The sequence below is a fragment of the Anser cygnoides genome, chromosome Z (genome assembly GCF_040182565.1).
Source record: "Anser cygnoides isolate HZ-2024a breed goose chromosome Z, Taihu_goose_T2T_genome, whole genome shotgun sequence".
NCBI lineage: Eukaryota > Metazoa > Chordata > Aves > Anseriformes > Anatidae > Anser > Anser cygnoides.
Genome location: NC_089912.1, coordinates 30,639,229 through 30,658,187, shown reverse-complemented (window position 1 = coordinate 30,658,187; position 18,959 = coordinate 30,639,229). Strand labels below are relative to the sequence as shown.

Genomic DNA, 18,959 nt, shown 5'->3' with positions numbered 1-18,959 from the left:
CATTGAAACCCACCACTGTGAGGATAGCCCTGAGCTCTTGCTCCCTTTCAGCATGCACTCAGCAATGTTTATTCTCCAAACCAAGAGTAAGAATTCCAGGAAGCCATACTAGAGGCATTGTCTCACTACCAGCCAAGACAGGTAGAGTGTTAATTACAGAATATGTCCTAGGGTGCTCTCAGGCCTGAGTTCCACCACAGGGGTGGTAAGAATTAATTATGTAAATAAGTAATTATGGGTCATTAGAATGAAGTAATGAATTGAAAGCAATCAAAGTAAGTAACGAATGAAATGGCTTTCAGAGACAAACTATGCAAGTATATAACATAAACAAGGCTGTCTGTTTATGGAAGGGAGTATTCAGCCCAAGAGTACTTGAAATGAGATGGCTGCTCTAGCATGGCAAGCTGATGGTACTGGTGTGAGGCACTGAGCAAGCTAAAAGGGATATTAGCTATCCACAGCACCACCACCTGGGCACTGGCAGCAGAACCTGACCCATCAGGCACAGCAGCATCAAAAGCCCCACGAAAGCCCTGCCTGTGGCAGTCAGGTGTGGCACCTCTCCCCAGAGACATCTGTGGAAGGGTCCAGAAGATGTGGAAGCAGTAATGCTGAGATCAAGCCTGGATCAGACCTGTATCAGGCCAGAAGGCAAGCTCCATACACAGGCATTAGGGTAGGAGGCAGCTGGAGTATACAGTTATGTTCTTCACATTCTTTCAATCCATTTTCATATCATATGCTGAGCTTTAATATTGGGTAGGAGCTGGCAGACAACTGGTTCCAAAAAAAATATATCAAAATGTCATATCTAAATGTCACCCCTAGAAATTATTTCCAGATGAAAATGTTTTGTATTTTTTATGGAAAAAAAAATACTTATATGCTTGGCTGTTGCATAATCCGTTCTTCCCTTCCCCTATATCATTCTTGTGCCTAGCTACCATAGTGGGTTGAGGTCATATGTAATCTCAATTTCACAGGCTGGATTAAAAACCTGAAGTTAATTGAAGCATATCTACTTTTTCTCTCACAATTCCTTTCAAGTTCTGCCATGGCTCCCACATCTTCCTGAAGCCATAAAAGAGAGATTGTATTCATCACACCTGTTGAAGTACTAAGGCAAAAAGATGAAAACAACAAGAAGAATCTTTCTGTAAGCATCACCTAGAGTAATATTAACTGATTCATGAAGCCATTACTCCCTGACCTGTGCCTGGGACATGTTGCAGCCACACACAGTGTTTGTGGCTGTGTGTTTATAGCCTAGGACACATATTTTCAAATTTTTTTCCGCATAAATAAACTGTTCATAATCAATCACTCAGCTCAATTGCTCATTTCCCACTACTTTGTATAAGAAAGATGCAAATATCATCAGAGAGCTCTATAATACTTAAAATTTCTTTAATTTAATTCATTCCTGCTGACAACAACTTCTGTTGTCTACCAGACGGAAGCTGTGTTTTGGTTTTCTACTCCTCTATATTTCTGTTTTCATTGGAGTTGGTGAAGTTATAGAAGTTGTTTCTAAATGAACACGTAAGGGAGGAAATGAACCAATTATTTTCTCTACTCTTTCACCATTCTTTTCACAGTTCTAGCCACCAACTCACACTCAGAGACAAAGACTTGCATATCATCAAATCCATCTCTTTGTCAGGACAAAGTAATCTCTCTCTTTCACAGATCACTAAAACAAAAAACACAGAACAAAAAAAATCCCAAACCCAAACTGTTCCTTCCTACAGCTTTATCTGTCTTTTCTAATTCTGAAGAAAATATCTTCCTCTTTCAAATGCCATGATACCTGGGATTATCCCAAGAGAAAGAAAACCAGAGGCAATAATGGAGCTCCTGCGTTTTCACAACCTAGGTGTCCTCCCCAGAGCAGGACTTCCTGTTATTAATCTCAAGAGTAACCCACCACATCACTAGAAAAACTGCAATCCAGAGCTCTGACTAAGGCCAAATAACATTTCTTCAAGCATCCCTGTTAACTCTTTCTGCAGAGCCAACCATTTGCCACTCAAAACAGTACTGCTCAGGAGTCAACACATTTCCAAGAGACTTCCCCGCCTAGTAGTCAGCCTAACTCAGCAAAGCCTAAATTGCTGAGAATTTAGCCCAGGGAAATCCCCGTTGGCTGGATGTTTCAGCCATCTCAGGCTGTCTTGCAACCTATTCTTGAATGTGTGAATTATGGTCTAGGTCACCTCTGATTTGTAACAGAGAACAAGATATTTTAAATGCTGTCACTACAGTTTACCCAACATCAAGGAAAATGCAATCCCCATCTATCTTGATGAACAATTTAGTGGCATAGCAGAATGGACAGTGAGCAGTGAAAAGAAGGCACTAGCATGCTTTTTTTAAAGGCACTAAAAAAAAGGCATTATCATGCCTATCTGCATCCTAGAAATCCATCACACTTGTTTTTCTAAATGCGTAATTCAGACCCATGTCATTGCTTAGAAACAATTACACAGAGCACATTAAGCACACACTGCACATATGAACGTATTTATATTAAAATATTACGCTATAGACATACATAGTCACATACATATTCACATTACAAAACCAACACATTTTGACCAGGTGGAAGTTCTAAGTCTGTCTGCCTCGTAACTAACACTCTCTCTTTAATGATCATATGAATACCTTTCTCTGGCAGAGTCACAGCCAGACATTTGCCTTTAAGTTATATATCTTCTTAGAAGCTTCAACCCCAAATTCCTTTTTGCAGAATAATTCTTGATACCTCTTTCCAAGATGCACTATGCCACCATCCTTATCAATGCTTCTGTCCTGAATCACAAGGATTGTGTCAGAGTTTCAGCCCAGTGTTGATATAGTCCTGTTTACTTACTGTTACTATCAGCTCTGTGGTGAGACTTGAAGCTTTCTCACAGATACGTTTGTAGGTAAGCTGCACAGAGATAGGCACAACACAAGACCAAAATTTCCAAGTTATCTTTGTTTCCAAGTTATCTGAGCTTTAGAACAAAATTAAGTTGTTCTAGAGACAATTCTGAGCTGGTCTTGAGGGTGAGGCAGCAAAACTGTCTTCTCTGTGAACACATAGATCCCTAAAAGCTAATGCACAGTATCAATGGGTTCAGCTATCTTAGATTAAGCTATTTCTCTAGTAAAGGTTTGTTTCATGTATTTCTTTTCAACCTCATCCTGAATCTTCACCGTTATTTGTTTTCTTTTCACACTAAATTGTAATATTGCTAGAATCAACCATTAACTTCAGTAAAAGAAGAGACAGATTCCCAATGGTTAAGATCCTCAGATAAGCCTCTCTTTTCTCAAATGACTCCCTTGTGAGTAGTGGAAGCCTAGATATGAAAAGTAAAGTAGATTGGTCCCATTTCAACCATCAACACAAATAAAGCCTCCAGAGCAATACATTGAACAGTAAATACTTATACTCTTATCTCTCAGAAACACAGTGAATGATGACACTTCTCATAAATGAAAAACGCAAGCTTGGAGAGCACACGTATAGGGACAGAGAAGCCTGTAACATTCAAAATAAAGTGAGTATTGAATAGATGATGAAAAAAACAGACAGTTTTCTCCCCTCATCTTCACTCCCTGTTTCACCATTGCAGTGCTTCTCAGTGTGGGAGGTGTGTTTAACCAGGGACAGACCTCCAGGGACAGTGCACAAGATTAGAAAGTTCATTGTGGCAAGGTAATTACCTGGCTTTACCCAGGTGCTAAGAGAACTGGTTACAAATCAGCTGAAAATAGCAGTTCTCCACTGAGCATTAAAAGTCACCCAGAGTGTGCTGAAAGCCAGATCCTACCTTGTCTCGAATCCCTTGTCTCATAACTTCTCTTTCAGCCTCCATCTTGGCATATTTGGCTTTCCTCTCCTCCTCTTCTTGTCTGAGGGCTTCCTGTCGTTCCTCTTCTTTCTTGGCAGCATCGGGGTCTTTCTCCTCATCCCCACCCAGCATCTTCCCCATGTCTTTGGTAGCCCCTAGAAAAAGCAGAAGAGAAAGCTCTGTAAAAATGCAGGAGAACCATGATGCCATCTCTCTCTGCCTCCCCACACTCAGGACCTCCTTCAACTCCCTCTGAATCTGGAAAGGTTTCTCACACATTTAGGAGGAGGCAAACTGACCACAGTGGGCAAAGGCGCCACCCTGTCCTGGTTGGTTACTTGGCTTGTGTGAGCAGCACAGCAGCAAGAGGAGCAGACCCTGTCTGTAGACATGCATGATGCATACACGATTGGCTTGCAGTCCTGAAGGGGGCAAGCTGCCATCCACACAGTGGTTTCACTCCCTCAGCTAAGTCTAGTGAATGAAGGCTCATAGAATCGTAGAATCAAAGCATCAACTCGCTGTTGACAGAAATTACACATCCTGTGACAGGTAGGAGTCCACAGCATTAGTAAACATTTGTTGATACTTTCTAGGCTCTTACCATGTATCACTATGAAGCAGCATCTCTGCATGTCTCTCATTTAACCTCAGACACCACTGCCTCTAACACTTAGTATGCAAGTGGGATCCCGGCTCTGCCTGGTTCTCTTTCTTCCCCCCGCATACACATTAGTCCCAAATTCTCAGCCGCTGTACGTTCTTGAGCCAGCCTTTTGTTATTGTGGACAGCCTTTGCACAGCCACACAAGTGGAGAGGCTTATTGCATGTCCCTCTGTCCCCACAGAGCTGCACACAGGCCATTCAACCTGTGTTTCAGAGCTACTTCTATTGACTCAGGCAATCATCCAGCTAGGGAAGAAGGCGGGCGCTGGAGAAATGGGGAGCCCATTTGCTGTGATGCTTCATCATAAGGGCACTGTGGAGCTGCAGCAGGATCAAGCCTGTTTATGCAGATGAAGAGAAGATGCATATCCTTTGAGAGATGTGTTGAACTTTGCCTGGGGCAGGAAAACACCCTGCACATTTACTATTAAACATACCTTCACCCTGGAGGAAGGCTATTCCAGGGTGAAGGTAGCTGGTTACTGTCCTTATTTCCTGCATCAGGAAAGCCTCAGGATGGTTCTTTGCTGGCTGAGATTTAGCTGAGTTAATCTGGGATGGCCTTGTAACACACACCCACTTGCACCTACATGCACACATGTAACATCTCCTGCCTCACCATTGTGAAGCTATCTGGCCTTTTCAAAGGCTTAGGCTGGAAAGAGACACTGACAAAATCCTTTCAAATAATTGTTTGCTGGCTTTCATAAAGGCTAAGTGAGGGGAAGAGGTTTTCACAATCCCTTGTCTCTCCCTTGTAAATTACTCTTTAAATGTGTCAACAACTCTCAGATACAAAAAAAAAAATACAGTTGAAATATTTATACTCACTTGCTACTATCAGCCTTCTCCTAATGAATAGTTTGCCTCCTCCACTTAAGGGTAAAAGTAATACGGGAATCATACAATCATAGAATATCCTGAGTTGGAAGGGACCCACAAGGATCACTGAGTACAACTCCTGGGTCCCCAGAGGACCACACAGACTCCAGAATTTTGATAGAAAATTCATTCATCCCAGCTGATGATTCTTTTTCTGGGATGCAAGAAAGGCCAACTGAAATTGCAAGCAAGATTTGCTAGAATTTGACACAAAGAGGAATGGCAATGCAGCTTTGTTAGGTCATTCATCCCTATAACAGGGGCAGCACTAAGCAGCTTTTCTGTGTATAAAACACTGATAACCAATTAATTTCTGGATTCCCCTCAACAAACATTTCTGATGATTATCACACTCCTTTGGGTTCAGCAATCTGTCAGGTTTATCTCTTTTTAGCTTCCCTCCACTTAGAGCTACCCATACAGTGTAATATGCTAGTTACTTACGGACCAGAATTCAGCAGTAGAAAGAGATGATTTATTTTTCTCTAAGCACTGATTCCAGGCTATCATTAAGTTATAATGTCAGCTCAGCTCGTCGTGTAAGGAATGAAATTGCATAGACTTCTTTTTCTTTTATCTCTTAGACAAGTCCAAGATTTTGAATATGTTAAGCATTTGATTTTACAGCTACTCAGAACACAAGACACCCACAAGAACGGCGATACAGTCCCAGGATCTTCACAGGCTCTTAAATCACCCCAGATTTCAAAGGCACCTTCTAAATGGGTGGAATGCTGCACTGTGGTACTGTTGCTAACTAACTGGAAGGAAATGTGTCATGAGAAGAAAAATTTTACACTACATTTTAATTCCAATATCTTACTTTTGGTGTAGAACCCCCCCCCCCCCTTTTTTTTTTTTGTCTCCTTTGTCCTCCTAAACTTTGCTTTGCTGGAATACAGCTTCTGTTTTAACCCGTTGAGCAGTGAATGCTCTAGGGAATCCACTTGCATACCAACTGAGTAGCTGCAGTCATAGTCACAAGCTAGAAGAAAGAGAAGCTCTGTCCTCATGCCTTCTTCTGAAGTTTCCAATGAGACACAGGAAGGAAACACAGAATCTATTAATATGGTACCTTCAGTCTTTTTGTATTTTTTTCACATCCCAACCATAACATCCACCTTGACATAAAGATAAGACAGAGGATGCCAAAGTAATCGCTAATCAGTATGGAGCTTCAAATCAACACAATATCCAACAACCCTAGATAAGATGACAGGAAGAATCCAGAAATGGCCAAACTCCAGGACAGCTTTTTGATCCTGTCTTCTTAAAGGAAGTAAAACAAGAGCAAACCTTTCTGGCTCTAATGAACAATGTATCCTTGCAGCAAAGAAGGTCAACAGCTTTCTGGGCTGCATTAGGAAGAACATTGCCAGAAGATTGAAGAAGCTGATCCTTCCCCTCTGCTCAGCCCTTATCTGGAGTGAGACCTTATCTGGAGTGCTGTGCCAAGTTTTGGGCTCCCCAGTACAAGAGAGACACAGAGTTCCTGGACTAAGCCAGCAAAGGGCCATTAGGATGATTAAGTGACTGCAGCATCTCTCCTACAATGAGAGACTGAGAGCTGGGACTGTTCAGGCTGGAGGAGAGAAGGTTCAGGGGCTCAAGGGGTGTCTCAGTGGTATGCATAAATACCTGATGAAAGGGAATGAAGAAGGAGCTAGACTCTACTCAGTGGTGATCAGTGACAAGACAAGAGGCAACAGACACAAACTGAAATACAGTGATTCCCATTTAAACACGGGAAAAAAAAATAGGGTGCACGAAGAGGCTGTGGAGTCTCTCACTCTAGAGATGTTCAAAATTTCACAGGCCGGAGCCCTGACCAGCCTGATCTCAGTGACCTTACTTGAGAAAGGGATTGCATTAGACAATCTCTGTGGGTCCCTGCCAACCTCAGTTATTCTATGATTCTGTAAGACCTCACGAGTAAGTGGTTTAAATGGTAAATGAAAGTGAATTTTGCATGGACAAGGGTGAGAAGTGCACATCCAAACTGATCCTGCATCTGAACTGGTAGAAATGAAATTCTTAAACTTCATGACCTCAGTCACAGGAGCACCATCTCCTTAGACCCTTCAGTTGTTCACTGACATTAATCAAGCCTTCACACAGAAAACATGAACTCACAAAATCAACTTACATAAGCTGCAGTGCTCAACTTGTTACTTGTTCAAAAAGAAAATAAAGAAAAAAAAATCCTAAATGTTGACATGCAAAGATATTTTCTGCAGAAACTATATTGAACAGGATTTCTAAAGATGACTTACAGAGAAAGAGATTAATAGGAACACCTTGGGTATCCTTAATTATGCGAAGGATGATGGAAATTTTGGCATGCCATCGCTTCAGGTAAGGTAATTAAGTCAAACCAGCAGAATTTCTTTTCCACAAAGCTCATTTCATAATGCAGATAAATAGCACCCCATGCCTGTCTTTCAAGAGGGCTGCATATGTGTGTGCTTAGATCCCAGAGGATGTCATGGAAGTTCCCCTTCTAAATCACAGGTGTGAGAGGCAGCAATGAGAGGGTTACCTGAAACAGCTATGCCCTGAGGAAATTCTGCAGGTGAAAACTTCTGTACATAGGCCAGAAAAAGTAGCCTTAAAAATACGTTTCTCACTTTAACATTCAATAACTATTCTGAAAATATCCTCCCAGTCAGAACTGTACACTTTGAAAAGAATAAAAGATGGCAACTCATTTTGCCCTGCCTTACACAACAGGAAGCTCATGAGCTGGCTGTTTTGGTGCTATTTGTAGCTGAACCATATTTAGACTAAGCAGACAACTGGTACCTCAGTTTCTAAATCACAGCATGGTTTTTATGCCATCATCCAAACATCTGCAGCTAATCACACTGGAGCAGGAATGGGTCACTCCCTTTTGCAGAAAGACTTCGGAACCAGAACTAAGAACATATTAGTGATATCACTGGGGAAAGACCTTTTTCGTCAAGGCCAGAGTGCATATACCAGCTTACAGCTGGTATACAAGAAGTCTTCTCCCATTTCATTACTGTTAAGGCTCATAAAAAAAGGAGAATTTATCATTAAGAAAAAAGCCTTGTAACAAACACTATGGGACTCAGAAGTCAAGATACTTAATCACTAATTTGGCAGGAAGGTCTAGACTGGCATGTATCTGAAGACTTCATTAAACAAAGTACTTTCATATGCAAATTTTTTTATTGCAATGTGAATCATATCCAAAGGAATGGGATCTTGTCCAAGTGTTCCTGGCCAAACCCCTTATATGATACAGAAATACTTGCAAATTACTCCCTCTGGCTGCTGCGACACAAACTTTATCTTCTGTTGCAGTCAAAACACACACCAGTAGGTGAGATTCTTTTAGACAAAATATAAATTGTGCCTCTGTTTTCCCATGCCACCATTTAAATATGACACTGTATCTCCACCCTGTTTACCTTCCTCCAGCAAATTCATTACATATGCTAGTGTAAAATGAACTAGATCAGCTGAGAGAGCAGCTCTGAAATCACCAGGGTGAAATCCAGCTCCCAACAGTGATGGCTAAGTTCAGGTTTCTGCTCAGAGATGTTCCCATGTGTGGGGGCTATCTGACTTCACATTACAGCAAATGGCAGCCCACTGCGCTCTTCTGTTTCCTCTGTCTACCACTTCATATGAGGGAGGTTTCCCACAGAGCCTGAATCACAGACAAGCACATGGAGACCACAGTTGCATCAGGCTGCAAGAAAAGCACACGACCACCTCTGGTGAGCCTAGGTACCTATTTCCCACACTGATACCTCATGTAGACTCCTTGGCCTGTGTGTCTTACTCTGCATGCTGCATGTTCACCTACTCTGATCTAGTAAACAGATGACTTGTAAACAGTCAGGACTGGTGAGTATCATTAGAAATTAGGAAGAAATTCTTCACTATGAGGGTGCTGAGGCATGGGAAAGGTTGCCCAGAGATGTTGTGGCTGCCCCATTCCTTGAAGTGTTCAAGGCTAGGTTGAATGAGGCTTTGAACAACCTGGTCTGGTGGGAGGTGTCCCTGCCCATGGCAGGGGAGTTGGAACCAGGTGATCTTCAAGGTCCCTTCCAACCCAAGCCAATCTATGATTCTATGATCTAATCAACAAGTTGAGATCCAGATTTACATATACATCTTGGCTTGGAGACAATTGGAGTATAAACCCAAAACTAGTTTACAGGAGCAGAAGGCAATAAGGACACTGGGTGAACTGAGTGTTTCAGGATCTCTGTCCAGGCAGATCTCCTATGCTCCCTTCTGGGTTCTCTTCGAAGACTTACAATCTGTATATTACGAGCTTTTCAGACATACCTTGCTACATCCCCCTTCATCAATCTCTTCAGCGATAAAGCAGCAATGAAATTACAATCTCACTCGAGGACTATGTTTTTCAGAAGCACACATTGTAAGGCAGCTCCTAATTTCTTATTTTTTTTGCGTCCACTTCCTCCCAGTGATGCCCATTTCAGTGCAGAGTTTGGTACAACCCAACAGAAAGTTATCAAAGTTGCCACAAACAACAGAGGTTACAAACTATACAAACCAAAATGACTGTATTCAGCCTGACAGAAAGCCTGGTCATTCTGTCCTATTGACAGAAAGGGGGAATGCAGAGAGGGGCCTGGCACATAGGGATCCACGCTGTCACACTTGTTTCAGAAGCACAGATCTTCCTCATATCACTACAATAAGAGAGCAGCCAGGAAAGATTTTTTTTTTTTTTTTGCCTGTGTCCACATCAACCTGCTGTACTTTGCAAGCACAAAATCTAGTCCTACCTCTGCTCTTGATCCATCTGAGAGTAGAACAAAACAATGATTTTTAGAAATGTTTTTGAAACAAACCAGTACAGCTCCCTGCTCACTGTAGAAAGCTGTTTCCTTGCAAATATTTGCACATCCCGTCAGTGACAAGAACAAAGGTTCCTCTTATATCTGTCTTCTACTTCGTCAATTGGGAGATAAAGGTGCAGGGTCTTCTCTTTCTGCTGTTTTATTAGCCAACAGATACTATTTTCCAGCAAAAAAGGTAAACGACACACCAATTCTTTCAGCTGAAGAAAGATTGACTTTCTCCTATTAAAATGTCAATAAAAATGTAAGAGCCGTTCAGGAGGGTATCACACTCTTTTCAAAAATAGTACTTGTGTGAACAAAATACTGTTTGTAAACATTAGTACTGAATAGCTGCAAAGGAACCATCACAATTTATCAATTAACTAATACACCTACAGAAACACATTACTGATTCCTCTTTTGTAAACAAACAAATGATGCCAAGTTCGCTTAAGGAGTTCACTTGAGAAATTATAATATCTCTGAATAGGCCATTTTCTGCTCTTTTTGGTACAGTGGGGATCTCTGGTAAGGATCATTATCATTGTATTAAGTGAAGAAATTCTTAATGAATTTTAAACCTCAAAGCTCAAAGCAGATATGGAGCTCCTCCTCTGTTCACTCTTCCAGATCTACTCAGTTGAAGTGTCTTTCTCAACTGAGAAAGAGCATCTCTGTTTCTGCTCCCTGGGCCAAGCTATGGTCTTAGGTTTATTTCTGGGTGAGTGAAATGCTTACCTATTTCAGTGTTAAGTTTTCTGAAACGTCACAGAAAAATAAATTTGGGAGGATCCCAGTGAGGTCTGTCTGAACACATCTAGTGGTGAGTTATGGATCATGAGTAGTCTCAAAGTTATCCAAAGGGCCATGAGTACAGAGTCAAAAAGGAGCACTCAAAGCTTCAACTTACTTTGTTTATAAGGTATGGATTTGTTTTTTGATTTTGTTCTCTCCCTCCCTGCCCCAGTGGCTATGTGCCCCAGGCTGGTGGGATTGACTGAGTCCCTTCTGCTTTCTGAGTGTTTATACTGGGATCTAAAATAGTCCCTAATAACAACTGACCAGGAAAGACATAAACTGAGGATACCCAGCGTCTAGAACAAATGCTTCCCTGAGGCCCATATCCAACATAACAGGTGCCAAGACAGACAGAAGCGAAGGTGAGAAGCTATTCAGAGAACCATCACTGTGACTAGATACTAGGCGATCATTTGGGGGATCAAGACATCAAGGTGATCATGCGCACATTATCTATTATGCAGCTTTACTTACTCCAGATTCTGGGATTTTTTTACCACTCCCTGGTCTGTGTTCAGGCTGTAACACACACACACACACACACACACACACACACAAAAAACAAAAAACACAACTCTGCAACCTTGCCATTCCCAGTGCCTTCTTCAGAAAATGATCCTGTCCCCCACTCACACAGGCTTTTTCTCTGAGTGTCCATGTTCACACAGAGCAGCCGGTATTTTACGGTCCCTAAGAAATTTTGCTTCAGCCTTTCTGCAAGGTCAGCTTTCTCTGCCTGTGGCACTTCAGTCTTTACTCCTCCCTTTAACCACCTAGCTAAACTGCATTGCTCAGAGGTCTTCTTGTTGGGAAACAATCTAGTAAGTTGAGCAAACTCTTTGTAATGGTACCTGAAATATTTAAGGGTGTTTGGAGGTATTTGTTACTCCAGCTATTTGGAGACAAATGCTTCTTCTCACCACTGTGGGCGTGCTTGATTTCCCATGCACACACCAAGACAGATTTTAAAAGCTGATGTTGAAGGTCTTTTTCATACTTGACACAAATCCACATGGAGGTACACAGAATTTTCCAGAAATTATTTTTCCAGCATTTTCCTGGTATTCACCCTGTAGATGTTCAGCCCAAAACTGAAAGAGACAGCCAACGTTAACAGTATATAACAATCTTCCTACTTTGCAAGCTGCTGGACAGTCTTTTTCAGCAGACAAAATAAAGCAGTCTTCTTAGAGCAAGACCTCACCAGCCTATATCATCAGCCTCATTGTTTTGGCTAAAATCTTAGCTATTATTTTTTTTTCTTCTAAGAAGTCTCCATCTCTGCACAGTAGTAGTTTCCTGTGTGGAGCACAGTAGAGTACATTAGAGCTGTGTAGAGCACAGTACTTGCACACAAACCAACAACTAATCCCAATGGCACTCGTGCTTTTGTGCAACAAATGAATGCTATAAATCTCCCTTCCTTTTTCTCTTTCTAGCTCCCAAATATCAATCCATATATCTAAGTGATTTTTTTTTCAGTTATTAGATTATTTATTCCTTTGCACTACTGCTAGGTCATTTTAATTCTGCTCTAACAAGAATAAAAAAAAAAATGCCTTTGAGTAAATCTAAGCAATGTATATGGAGAAATAATTTTCAGGTGACATTGGTCGGATCTACTGTCAAACCCACAGTGAATCTATTTTGGATATATGGAGCTCTCTCTTCCTTTTCTTTTTCTTTCTTTTTCCTTCTTTCTTTCTTTCTCTCTTTCTCTCTCTTTCTCTCTCTTTCTCTCTCTTTCTTTTTCTTTCTTTCTTTCCTTTCTTTCTTTCTTTCTTTTTCTTTTTCTTTCTTTTTCTTTCTTTCTATTTCTTTCTTTCTTTCTTTCTTTCTTTCTTTCTTTCTTTCTTTCTTTCTTTCTTTTTTCTTTTTTCTTTTTCTTTTTCTTTTTCTTTTCTTTCATTTCTTTTTCTTCCTTCCTTCCTTCCTCCCTTCCTCCCTTCCTTCCTCCCTTCCTCCCTTCCTTCCTCCCTTCCTTCCTCCCTTCCTTCCTTCCTTCCTTCCTTCCTTCCTTCCTTCCTTCCTTCCTTCCTTCCTTCCTTCCTTCCTTTCCTTCCTTCCTTCCTTCCTTCCTTCCTTCCTTCCTTCCTTCCTTCCTTCCTTCCTTCCTTCCTTCCTTCCTTCCTTCCTTCCTTCCTTCCTTCCTTCCTTCCTTCCTTCCTTCCTTCTTAATAGCCAATCACAATACCCATTTCACGACAAACTAGACGCAGCCACTGGGCTAATATATATCAGTTATTCCGAATGACTTGATAGGGGTGTTTCCATATTGAAGCAAGTACTGAATTTTACAATCAAATTGTGAAAGATGTCAAACACCGTTGATGGCCTGTCAGTGTTATCTCATTTGTATGCATCAGAGTCACTGTTCTTCTTACCTCTTTTTGTGCTGTGTACATTTGATTTAGCAAACTTAATGCCTCTGAGCAGTGAAATTTTCACCTCAGTTGATTCGTTAGGTTGCAATCCTCCTCTGCTGTAAAAAATAAGCATGCTTCCTAGCTGTAATAGTTTATATTCCCTGGTGGAATTTCATTCATTCTCTTTTTACTCTGTGGCCTCTCATGAAGCCTACAAGGCAGCATGAACAATTATGTTCTGATACATAAATGTCTTGTATGCCAAAAGGCTATTAATGTCATAAGATGACACCATTTCATTTTGGGAACTAGGAGATGGTGCTACATGCTCAGATGACTGAGACAAATGTAGAACGCAACTGTGGGAAGAGAGAAGCTGTGGGAAGATCACCACCTTCCTTTGAACTGGGGGTAAAGTTTTTGCAGCAGAAAGAAACCTAAGGCCAGGAGAGGCCTCTTGATTCAGTCTGCTGCAGTTTGGTTTTGAAAGGATAAAAAACTCGAGGTTTCACACATAGATATATCTCACATTCTGCAGGAGATGAGTTTCTTTTTCATCTGAGTGCATCTTTCTGCAACACTCAAACCAGGATGAAGCTCTTTTGCTATTGGCTTTGTAGGCACACAAGCCCTTAGAAAAGGATGACCATTACCTCGATCACTGGTATAAGTAATATTCCTGCTGACTGCAGATAGACTGGCTTGCACCCAGCAAGACCTACTGAAGATTTGACCAGAAAAAGACTTTCTGTGACCCTTTGAATGTAACTAATATTCCAGGATCATTACAGAAGGCTTTATTGGACTGTGCATACATGTTTACAGTGCACACCTTCACCTCCAACCTGGTCATACACAGGAACGTCTAATGATGTACATGAAAAGCTCAATGTGAACAGAAGCATATGTACTGACCAGCCTGCCCAAGAAAGATGCTCTGGGTTGCTAGGCTAGTTCATCCCCATATTGTCACAGATCTGTCCAAAGATAAAAGGCTTTCGCTCCTGCATACTTTATGCATACTTTATGCAGACATTTCAAAAAAAAAAAAAAAAGATATATTAAAGGAGACTTCTCTCTTCCCCATCCCACACTGATGCCTTTGCCCACTGGTGAAGAACATGTCATGGACCTTCAAGTTGTATTGGGTTTACATGGCAAGGTTTTGGTTGCAGGGAGGCTTCAGGGGTGGCCTCTGTGAGCAGAGCCCAGTAGCTGCCCCATGTCAGAGCAGAGCCAGCTCCAGACAGCTCCAAAGGGACCTGCTGCTGGCCAGAGCTGAGCCAGGGAGCGATGCTGGGTGGGCCTCTGGGAAAGCAGTCAGAAGGAAGGGGAAAAAAGTGCAACAGCAACTAAGAGAGTGGTTGGTGAAAGTGTGAGAGAAGCAGCCCTGCAGCCCCCCAGGTGAGTGCAGCAGGAGGGCAGGAGGTGCTCCAGGCAGGCAGCAGCAGTTCCCCTGCGGCCTGTGCAGGGAGAGGCCCCTGGTGGAGCAGGCTGTCCCCCTGCAGCCCATGGGTCCCACACGGAGCAGATCTCCACGCTGCAGCCCCCCCGTGGAGAAGCCCCCGGTGGAGCAGGTGGATGTGGCCTGGAGAAGGTGCCTGCGGCCCATGGAGAGCCCCCGCAGGAGCAGGCCCCGGGCCGGAGCTGCAGCCCGTGGAGAGGAGCCCACGCAGGAGCAGGGGGTCTGGGGGGAGCTGCCACCCACCCGTGGGGGACCCGTGCTGGAGCAGTTTGCTCCTGGGGGATGGATGGACCCCGTGGTACGGAGCCATGTGGGAGCTGTTCTTGAAGAGCTGCTGCCTGTGGGCAGCCCCCGCAGGCTCAGTTTGGGAAGGACGGCATCCCGTGGGAGGGACCCCACGGGGAGCAGGGGCAGAGAGGGACTGTGAAGGAGCGGCGGAGACAAAGTGCTAGATAGTCTGACTGCAGCCCCCATTCCCTATTCCCCTGTGCTGCTCGGGAGGAGGAGAGTGGATGGGGGGAAGGTGTCTTTAGTTTGCTTTTAGTCTCTCACTGTGCTAGTTTGCTAGTGATAGGCAATAAATTATATTCATCTCCCTATGCTGAGTCTGTTTTTCCCCTGACAATAATTGGTCAGTGATCTCCCTGTCCTAATGTCAACCCTTGAGCCCCTTCCATCTTATTTCCCCCCCTTGTTCTCCTTTGAGGAGGGGGAGTGAGAGCAGTTGTGGTGGAGTTCAACCATGTAGCAGGGTAAAACAACCTCAAAAGGGCCAGGCACAGATGTGTTAAAAGAGGCCAGGAGGAGGCATATCTGTTCCTGAGACAAACACAGGCAGCAGGCACGTTCCTGAGCCTTCTTTTACCTAACTCCTATCATTTAAATCCTTGTAAAGGCAGCAGGAAGAAAAAGCAAAAAGAATGAAACAAAACCGACGATCGGATCAGCATTCAGCACCCAGCACTGATAGGATATTCAACTTCTGTGTCCCTGCTGGGTGAAGGCAGAAGGAACACTAACAGAAATGAAAACAATGTAGATATGATGGAGAGTGATCCTGGTGTATCAGGTTAAGCTGTCAGCTGAAGAGTGCAAACCTGACCACTGTCCAGAAAGACACTATTCCTCCATGACACCTGGAAGGCAACAGACTGACTTCTACTTATTCTGTGAACTGTGTGCAATCCTAGTTAAAAATAAAGAATGAAGAATTGTGTCCACTTTCAGACAGGTTTTAACAATATTGTTTTAGCTACATTACACCAAAGTAATATGCCATTCACTGTATGAACTCTTCTTTTAAAATATTGTACTATACAACTCTTTTGCCTAAAAGAAAAGACTGTGGCTTTTGTTACTGGGCAAGGGATTAAAAGAGAGGTTAATATTAACAGAATTAACAGAGATTAAAAGAACAGGACGTTCTGTTGCTGCCCTTGTTACAGATCTGCTGTTTGCACCTTTGGGAGGGAGCACCACAGCACCCTCCTTCATCTTTATCAAGAATTTCAGCCCTTTTCACTGTCTATATGGTAAACCCTCCAGAAACAGGCCTTTTTGAGCCAGATCTCTGTTACTACACTTGGAAGGGTACAGTCCCAGTCTCAGGGGGGCACCCCATCCAACCCACAACTGAAAAGAAGGAACAACTTCCTATATACCACAAACATGGTGGCGGGGCTTCTCTTCCTGTTTTGATAAATAATTCCTGGCAAATGCTTGTTTTGTCCTCCTGACCACTATAATAAAGCAAGGGTACAGCTCTAAATAATCACTGTTAGTCCTGTTGCCACAAGCCAGCTTCTCAGGGTGCTTTCCATGGAGCATTCCAGCTAGTCAAAGAGCTTGAGATAAGAGTCTTCTGGCCAAGTGGAAACATCTACTTCAGGAGGATAATTCTCTCCTGTACTTGCTAGATGGATTTCTACTGATGGAAAAGGCAAGGCACCTTGTTCACATGAGGCCACCTGCACTGCAGCATCCCAGCAGAAGTTATATGTGCCTCCTAGTTACAAAAGAAAAATGAACTTGGAAGCAGGTCTTCTTGCCACAAAATTTATTTGCCTGGGATTTACAATTGTTTCATTCTCCTTTCACTGCTTCACAGAAATTAGTTGTTTTGGCAAAGGAAATCACATATAGCTCAGCAGTTGTCTTCTGTCTCAGTTTATTTTTCCATTCACTTCCATTCACTGTGCAGCTCCCCAAGAAAGAGACAAAGGAAAGAACAGCTGAATCAAAAACCAACCAACCAACCAAAACCAAAAGAAAACAAAGAAAAAAAAACATTGCTCATTGCAAAGTGTACAAATCTCTGCTGCTTTAATAGATTTCCTAATGGCAGTCTGAAATTCATGCTGATGACATATTCCTGACTCTCCTGTTGCCTTGGAAAATGAGTCTTCCCCACGGTTTCTGATTGATGAAGATGATGAGCCTACCCAGGAAGCCTAGACAACATCAGCCTGTCAGACAATCCTGCTGATAGGAAACTCCCTATTGTTTTAAAGAAAAGTTAGCAGAGGCTGGAGCAATACTACACAACACACTATCTTTGGTGACATAGTTAATGCATATAAACACAGTGTTTCACAACAGGCAGCAGGCTCAAACTCATCTGAAGAGAGGAATGAGGCTGAAGAAATAGTGAGAATAACACCCTGCTATGACTTCTCCCTCCAGTGGGAGGCAAGTCACATATATCTACTGCCGTGGAAGAACATTATATGCTATTCATTACATGGGTTTCTGTGTTCCAAGGTACTCAGAATATACAGATTAGGTTCAAAATGTTATGCTAAAGTCTGATAAATTTGTTTAACAGTATGAAGGGCAAGAAAATGAAACTTTTTTTTCTTAGTTTATAAAGAAAGCAAAACAAAACAGAAGGTCAGACATTTCAGTAAGACGTTAGGACCACCTCAGTTGCTTCCCCAGTGGGTAGGTGGGAGATTGCAAACTGTTCCCCCCCTGCCCCAGCAGACTTCCCAGGAAGGCATGTTTCTTTGAAGGAGAGCCCTGTGGAAGCCTAGTGTCAGAAGGAAATGATACTGTGTAAGGGTACTAGGAGGAGAAGGATTGGACGTAAGAGGTTTAGGTTAGAAATGCGGAGACATTTCTTCTCAGAAAGATCAGTCAGGCATTGGAACAGGTTGCCCAGGGAAGCGGTGGTGTCACTGTCTCTTGGGGTGTTCAAGGAAAGGTTGGACGTGGTGCTTAGGGACATGGTTTAGCGGGTGACATTGGTGGTAGGGAGATGGTTGGACCAGGTGATCTTGGAGGGCTTTTCCAACATTTATGATTCTGTGATTCTATGATAAACCATCACTGAAACACAACGTCCTCACACAGCAAAGTTTTAAAGGGACTGCAACCCCGAACTTCAACATTATGAGCCTTTCACACATGTTTGAGTTCTTCTGAGGAGGTATCACTGTGCTCCTCTCCATAGCAGGAAGACAAGTTTAAACAGCTGCAATACTTTCTAACTGAAGATATTATTTTCCTGTCAAAAGAAGCAGAAACTATTTAAAGACAATCAGTACCCCTTCATATATTTTCTTAATACACTTCAAGAACTGTGGTTGCTTGCTAGTATTGGCATAGCAAAACACTGGTGTTGTGATGCTTCTCAGCAGCTACAGTGTTATCAGTTGGGTGTTACTATACCAAATAGAGAAAAATATTCCTCAGAATGGGCTATTGCTCTGATTAGGTGGCAGTACACCACATTTTATTACATACAGTTAAGTTGTGCTTGAAGAAATGTTAGCGTATATCCTTTCTTTCTTCGTTTTTTCTTTTGCCTCAGTCTTCACCGACAATCTTCCCACATCCCTCAAGGCTCTCAAATTCCTGAACCTCAAAGCAGGGACTGGGGGAGTGAGTTCCCTTCCACAGTGAGTGAATACTGGTTTTCAGACCACCTGACAAACCTGAACATAACTTTAAGAGGCCCAATGAAATGCATACCAGGGTCCTGAAGAAACTGGCTGATGTAGTTGCCAAACCATTCTCCATCATGTTTTAAAGGTCACGGCAGTAAGGTGAAGTCCCTGGTGACTGGAAAAGATGTCCAGATGGATGTGG

At 42.6% G+C, this 18,959-nt stretch overlaps 1 protein-coding gene across 1 annotated transcript in view; it reads right to left on the bottom strand.

The window, feature by feature from the left end:
* CPLX1 (complexin 1) overlaps positions 1-18,959 on the bottom strand; it is a 137,306-nt gene that overhangs the window by 49,582 nt on the left and 68,765 nt on the right. Inside the window, exon 5 of the mRNA XM_066988868.1 lies at positions 3,825-4,000. Coding sequence (XP_066844969.1) covers positions 3,825-4,000 — 176 coding nt within the window. The remainder of the gene's footprint in view (positions 1-3,824; positions 4,001-18,959) is intronic.